The sequence below is a fragment of the Episyrphus balteatus genome, chromosome 3 (genome assembly GCF_945859705.1).
Source record: "Episyrphus balteatus chromosome 3, idEpiBalt1.1, whole genome shotgun sequence".
NCBI lineage: Eukaryota > Metazoa > Arthropoda > Insecta > Diptera > Syrphidae > Episyrphus > Episyrphus balteatus.
This window is the reverse complement of record NC_079136.1, coordinates 40,579,660-40,587,404: the sequence shown is the minus strand read 5'-3', so window position 1 is coordinate 40,587,404 and position 7,745 is coordinate 40,579,660. Positions and strand designations below refer to the sequence as shown.

At 38.9% G+C, this 7,745-nt stretch overlaps 1 protein-coding gene across 1 annotated transcript; it reads left to right on the top strand.

Moving 5' to 3' along the window:
• The first annotated feature begins 2,182 nt into the window (after positions 1–2,182).
• Positions 2,183–6,624, top strand: LOC129913383 (uncharacterized PE-PGRS family protein PE_PGRS10-like). Its single transcript, XM_055992010.1, has 3 exons — positions 2,183–2,322; positions 2,401–2,682; positions 2,750–6,624. The coding sequence occupies exons 1-3, from the start codon at positions 2,239–2,241 to the stop codon at positions 6,500–6,502; spliced, it is 4,119 nt and encodes a 1,372-aa protein (XP_055847985.1). The 5' UTR covers positions 2,183–2,238; the 3' UTR covers positions 6,503–6,624.
• The last annotated feature ends 1,121 nt before the right edge of the window (positions 6,625–7,745 follow it).

The following is a 7,745-nucleotide window of genomic DNA, read 5'->3' as shown; positions in this document are numbered from 1 at the left end:
AGCCCTATATCTCAGAAACTACTCATCGGAAGAGGCTGAAATTTTGTGAGGAGTTTGGTTTGGACCAGCTCAACAAATGTAGTTTGAAATTTCTAGCATCTCTGGTGTGGAAGTTAGAGGGGGGTCGAAAATGGCCTGAGTTCTTTCCTGTAAATAAGGGTGTAGTGCCAAAGTTGCTAGAGAACTTGGCTGGGCACTACCGTGCCCCTTGATACACTTTTAAGCCCTTTAAATTATGACATCTGATGGAGTTCCGCCTTAACTTTTGATCGCTAAGATAATTCTGGTGAAATAGTCTCATTTTAAAAGACTCGATTTTTTCACTTGATTTTCACCACGATTTCACAAAGATAAGATGGGAGTAACAAATTTTGAGTAAAGGATTGATTTTTAGTTGACCGTTTGTTCCGCCATCTCTCGAAGAATACATTCCCAGCGCCAAGTGTAGATGAACAGTGGAAGTTCTGTCAAATTCATTCGCCAGTATAGAGGATGATCACATAACTTTACTTTGCAGAGAATCCACTATTCAGTCTACTATAGAGATAATTGCTTTTTGAGATCATTCATTTGCTTTACTATGTAAGCATGTTTATTTAACACAACAAAATTATAACTTCTACCAGTAGGTACTTCCAAGAAATGCCAATTTAATTATATTATAACAGTTGTTAAAATTCCATTGTATAGATACAAACAATTACGGCTATATTATTCACTAGTTTAAAAAATACATCTGGATGTAAAATTGTCAAATGTCAAATATAAATCCAAATCCAAAATAGTTATCCCGACTTTAACTATGAAAATAGTTTAAAAATAGTTAAAAATTACTATTTTTTTCTCTGTTTAATAGTGAATATCATGGATTTGGATTTATTTTTAAAATTTCAATTTCTTTACATCCAGATGTATTTTTTAAACTAGTGAATAATATGGCCGTTAATATTGTATATCAAACAATTTTTTTTAGCAAAGCAAAATTTATAGTAAGTGTTTACATTAACAAAAAAATTTGTAATATTGGGTCCTCGAACACATCGATGGTTGCATTCGCCATGTTATTTTTCTTCAATTTTGCTTTAGCAAGTGTTTAAAAAAAGGTAGAAAATATTAAATATTTGTTTTATCAAAAAAACAATTATTGCATCAGAATTTTTATTGGAAACAATAACAGTTTAACAGAAATATTTAACAAACAATTTTTTGATAATTTGCGCAATAAATTAAAATTTCTACTCGCAATACAGAATGTACTCGTTAAAGTGAACTTATGGATTGGTGTCAAAATCCCGAAAACCGAAATCCAGAAAATCCAAAATCCCGAAAGCCCGAAAACCCAATATGACGAAAACCCAGAATCCTGAAACCCAAAATCCCGAAACCCAGAATCCCGAAAACCCAAAATCCCGAATGGGATCCCGAAATCCCGAAAAAATATATAAAATGAAAAATTTGCGCAAATTTTTCATTTTATATAATTTTTCGGGATTTCGATTTCGAAAACAAACCTAAGTTTGTAATTAAGGTGTGAACCCGTAAAAACCAATATAAGTGTATGATTCCGTTAATATGTCTTTTTTACATTATTTATATTATATCAGCCTGACCACGGGCACGGGCTTTGGAGTTGAGGTCACTTGAACTTTAATATTGAATTATATTCAATCGCTTCATTTAAAATAAAATAGTTTTTATTATTTTTTTTTCGTTTTTTATATTAACTATAAAACCTACAGCCTCCGTTTAAATAGCAACAAAAGCATCACTGACAATGACAACTCACTTCTTAAATATTTTTCGACATCAAAAGAAACACTCTAGAGCCAAAATTTGACAGTTATCATTCATACTGCCGCTGGAAGTATTTATACAGTAGGTAAGCACAATACAATTCTGCGTTCATCAAAAAGGGGCATTGCTGTTAAATATTTTTTTTTTTTGGAAATAAATTAATTCTTTGTTCATCAAAATAGGGATCTACTGTTTAATCATTTTGAATAAAAACAAATACAAAACACACGCTTAAAAATGTTCTATTGATAATTTTTAAATAGTTTAAAGACAATGTCTAAGCAAACTAAGACCCAAATACATTGAAAGCTTATTTCCTAAGAACAAAAATGTATAAAAGGTGACAATTTCGAAAAAATATCAATCAGTACAACTGACTAGTCTCAGTTGTTTATATTTTAATTCGAGTTCGAAGAAAAATAATATAAAAATAAAATTTTTATTATGAATTCGAAATTTCTAATTTTGACGACAATTGTCCTTTTAGCCTTAGCTCAGCAATCAAATGCAGGTCTCTTCAGCAAATTTGTAAGTACCTTTTTATTCTTATTATTATATTGTGGTGAATTTAGAACACATAGATTTATTAAAAATTAATTAATTTAGACCAACCTCTTTGGTGGAAAAGGAGGATCGGAAAATAAGGCAGAGATCCAAGGAGGCGCAGCAGGAGGCATAGGAGGAAGCATAGATGGCATAGGAGGAGGCATCAGTGGAGGCATTGTTGGAAGCATTGGAGGAAGTGCTAGTGGCACAGAAGGTGCCATTGGAGGCAGCATAGAAGGTGGCATAGCAGGTAGCATAGGAGGAGACAATGATGGAAACAAAAAAGCAGATGCTCCCTCAGGTTGGGGCTCAAAGTTTGCAGCTGCCGCTGGTAATGGTCTTGTAAGTTTCGCATTTAAGATTCTTAATGCAAGAACTTCAACTAAATATGACATTAATATTATTTTAGAGCTCTATGGGCAGTAAAATCAGTGGTGGAATTTCATCTGTAGGTAGTGCAGCAGCTAATGCTATTGGATCAGCTAGTAGTAAAGTAAGTGGTGGTGTGTCCGCTGCAGCAAACACTGCAGCTAATGCAGCCATGTCCATTGGTAAAGCTGCTGACAAGGTTGGTGGAGTTGTCGCCAATGGAGTCCAAAATGTAAAGGACGGAGCTGGCAAAGTTGTTGGTAAGGTTCAAAATACTGTAAGTAATGTTGGACAATTCGCTGGAAATGTAGCTAGTAATGCAGCTGGACTAGTTGCCAGTGGTGTCCAAAATGTAAAGGATGGAGCTGGAAAAGTTATTGGTAAGGTTCAAAATGCTGCAGGTGCTGCTGGACAAATCGCTGGAAATGCTGCTGCCAATGCTGGTGAAATTGCTGCCAATGGTGCCGAAATTGTAAAGGACGCAGCTGGAAATGTTATTAATAAGGTTCAAAATGCTGCAGGTGCTGCTGGACAAATCGCTGGAAATGCTGTGGCCAATGCTGGTGAAGTTGCTGCCAATGGTTCCGAAATTATAAGGGACGCAGCTGGCAATGTTATTAACAAGGTTCAAAATGCTGCAGGTGCTGCCGGTCAAATCGCTGCCAATGGTGCCGAAATTATCAGGGACGAAGCTGGCAATGTTATTAACAAGGTTCAAAATGCTGCAGGTGCTGCCGGTCAAATCGCTGCCAATGGTGCCGAAATTATCAGGGACGAAGCTGGCAATGTTATTAACAAGGTTCAAAATGCTGCAGGTGCTGCCGGTCAAATCGCTGGAAATGCTGTGGCCAATGCTGGTGAAGTTGCTGCCAATGGTGCCGAAATTATAAGGGACGCAGCTGGTAATGTTATTAACAAGGTTCAAAATGCAGCAGGTGCTGCCGGTCAAATCGCTGCCAATGGTGCCGAAATTATCAGGGACGAAGCTGGCAATGTTATTAACAAGGTTGAAGATGCTGCAGGTGCTACCGGTCAAATCGCTGGAAATGCTGTGGCCAATGCTGGTGAAATTGCTGCCAATGGTGCCGAAATTATAAGGGACGCAGCTGGCAATGTTATTAACAAGGTTCAAAATGCTGCAGGTGCTGCCGGTCAAATCGCTGCCAATGGTGCCGAAATTATCAGGGACGAAGCTGGCAATGTTATTAACAAGGTTCAAAATGCTGTAGGTGCTGCCGGTCAAATCGCTGCCAATGGTGCCGAAATTATCAGGGACGAAGCTGGCAATGTTATTAACAAGGTTCAAAATGCTGCAGGTGCTGCCGGTCAAATCGCTGGAAATGCTGTGGCCAATGCTGGTGAAATTGCTGCCAATGGTGCCGAAATTATAAGGGACGCAGCTGGCAATGTTATTAACAAGGTTCAAAATGCTGCAGGTGCTGCCGGTCAAATCGCTGGAAATGCTGTGGCCAATGCTGGTGAAATTGCTGCCAATGGTGCCGAAATTATAAGGGACGCAGCTGGCAATGTTATTAACAAGGTTCAAAATGCTGCAGGTGCTGCCGGTCAAATCGCTGGAAATGCTGTGGCCAATGCTGGTGAAATTGCTGCCAATGGTGCCGAAATTATAAGGGACGCAGCTGGCAATGTTATTAACAAGGTTCAAAATGCTGCAGGTGCTGCCGGTCAAATCGCTGGAAATGCTGTGGCCAATGCTGGTGAAATTGCTGCCAATGGTGCCGAAATTATAAGGGACGCAGCTGGCAATGTTATTAACAAGGTTCAAAATGCTGCAGGTGCTGCCGGTCAAATCGCTGCCAATGGTGCCGAAATTATCAGGGACGAAGCTGGCAATGTTATTAACAAGGTTCAAAATGCTGTAGGTGCTGCCGGTCAAATCGCTGCCAATGGTGCCGAAATTATCAGAGACGAAGCTGGCAATGTTATTAACAAGGTTCAAAATGCTGCAGGTGCTGCTGGACAAATCGCTGGAAATGCTGTGGCCAATGCTGGTGAAGTTGCTGCCAATGGTGCCGAAATTGTAAAGGACGCAGCTGGCAATGTTGTTGACAAGGTTCAAAATGCTGCAGGTGCTGCAGGTCAAATCGCTGGAAATGCTGTGGCCAATGCTGGTGAAGTTGCTGCCAATGGTGCCGAAATTATAAGGGACGCAGCAGGCAATGTTATTAACAAGGTTGAAAATGCTGCAGGTGCTGCCGGTCAAATCGCTGGAAATGCTGTGGCCAATGCTGGTGAAATTGCTGCCAATGGTGCCGAAATTATAAAGGACGCAGCTGGCAATGTTATTAACAAGGTTCAAAATGCTGCAGGTGCTGCCGGTCAAATCGCTGGAAATGCTGTGGCCAATGCTGGTGAAATTGCTGCCAATGGTGCCGAAATTATAAGGGACGCAGCTGGCAATGTTATTAACAAGGTTGAAAATGCTGCAGGTGCTGCCGGTCAAATCGCTGGAAATGCTGAGGCCAATGCTGGTGAAGTTGCTGCCAATGGTGCCGAAATTATAAGGGACGCAGCTGGCAATGTTATTAACAAGGTTCAAAATGCTGCAGGTGCTGCCGGTCAAATCGCTGGAAATGCTGTGGCCAATGGTGCCGAAATTATAAGGGACGCAGCTGGCAATGTTATTAACAAGGTTCAAAATGCTGCAGGTGCTGCCGGTCAAATCGCTGGAAATGCTGTGGACAATGCTGGTGAAATTGCTGCCAATGGTGCCGAAATTATAAGGGACGCAGCTGGCAATGTTATTAACAAGGTTGAAAATGCTGCAGGTGCTGCCGGTCAAATCGCTGGAAATGCTGAGGCCAATGCTGGTGAAGTTGCTGCCAATGGTGCCGAAATTATAAGGGACGCAGCTGGTAATGTTATTAACAAGGTTCAAAATGCTGCAGGTGCTGCCGGTCAAATCGCTGGAAATGCTGTGGCCAATGGTGCCGAAATTATAAGGGACGCAGCTGGCAATGTTATTAACAAGGTTGAAAATGCTGCAGGTGCTGCCGGTCAAATCGCTGGAAATGTTGTGGCCAATGCTGGTGAAGTTGCTGCCAATGGTGCCGAAATTTTAAAAGACACCGCTGGCAATGTTATTGACAAAGCTGGACAAATCGCTGGAAATGTTGCTGCCAATGTTGGTGAAATTGCTGCCAATGGTGCCGAAATTTTAAAAGACACCGCTGGCAATGTTATTGACAAAGCTGGACAAATCGCTGGAAATGTTGCTGCCAATGTTGGTGAAATTGCTGCCAATGGTGCCGAAATTGTAAAGGACGCAGCTGGCAATGTTATTAACAAGGTTCAAAATGCTGCAGGTGCTGCCGGTCAAATCGCTGGAAATGTAGCTGCCAATGTTGGTGAAATTGCTGCCAATGGTGCCGAGATTGTAAAAGACACAGCTGGCAATGTTATTGACAAAGCTGGACAAATCGCTGGAAATGTTGCTGCCAATGTTGGTGAAATTGCTGCCAATGGTGCCGAAATTGTAAGGGACGCAGCTGGCAATGTTATTAACAAGGTTGAAAATGCTGCAAATGATGTTGGACAAGTTTCTGATGACATTAGTTACGATGGCAACATGTCTGGACAGATTGCCATTTGTTCTGGAAAACCAGATGAGTCCGCTTCTTCCGATGGAGCCTCTCTATCTGGCCAAGCTGAAATTATTATTACTCAATCAGGTTCTATGAGTGGACCTATTGTCTACAAATTCGGACATACCTCAAATATTGATGATTCTGTTGATGGTGGTTCATCAACTATTGAAGCTGTTGAGGCTTAGTCAAAATTATTTTCTTTTGATTTAAATAAAAAAACGAAAAATTTCTTAAATGATTAAAAAATACATGTATGTGTTTATAAATTAAAAAGTTAACGAAAAATTAAATTGTTTATTTCTATAAATTGTTTGTTTTTTTTTTTTAATTTGTCATTTAATTTTAAAATATTTTTCAGCATTAAATTTGGAAATTATGTCCATGGTTCTAATGTCACGGGTATGTAAAAGTAATTATCACCTTCAAGTCTTATGCCAATAGTACCTACATATATCAGTCTCTCAAACTTTTTACTCTGAAAAATCTGGTAGTTGGTTTTTTCCTTGTAAGTAAGAGTGTGAACTGAAAATTATTTTAAAACATTAACATTTTTCTTTAAACAATTAAGTTAGTAAACTCAATTAGTCTTCGTTTTTTATCTCTTTGTACATCTGTCAGTTTCATCAAAGTAATGGTTGTCTTTGTTGATTACAAAACATTGCAATTTACAAATGGAGGACTCGTTTTGATCACCTAGCAAAGGTTAAATTCTGTTTTGCATACCTACTAGGCGTGGAGATTGGTCCTTAAGATGCTTATTCTGAAGAAAAAACCACCAAGGCCTTTTAATTGTTGATAAGTTTTTGTTCACAAAAAGATGGTTGATAATTGCAATAGTTTAATGCTGAAACAGGACAACAAGGTCTTCCAGCAAAAATTGTGACAGGATGAGGTAAGCTTACAAAAATATTTAAGGTTGAATGTCAAAAAATAGATTGCACAGCCAAAGACCTTAACCGAAGTCGTCAGAATAACTTCCATCTAACAATAATTGTATATGAATCCTATGTACATTAAAAGTGAATTTTTGCTGGCCTTATGTATGGAACTCTTGTTTACCATATATGCAAACGAAAGTCGGTAATCTTGAAACACCTGGAATAAGATACTCCTAGCATATAGGGTAACCAAATTATTGAACCGGTTCTCTAAGAATTTCGTAAGCTATTTAGCGTTCTTAAGTACCTACCACCCAGTACTTCCTATGCTGTAACATGAAAATGTTCAGTACCTTTAAAATTTTTTTTATTTTTAAAGTACCAAATCCAGAATTAATTTTGCCATTGATCTAGGATAGATACTCATGATCGACATTCCTTCATACTTACCTTATGTTTACACTTATTTAGATAGGTCCATTTAAACGAAATCTGTCATTTGACCCACCTCCTTAAACCGAAATCAAATAAATAAATCTTAAAGGGTTAT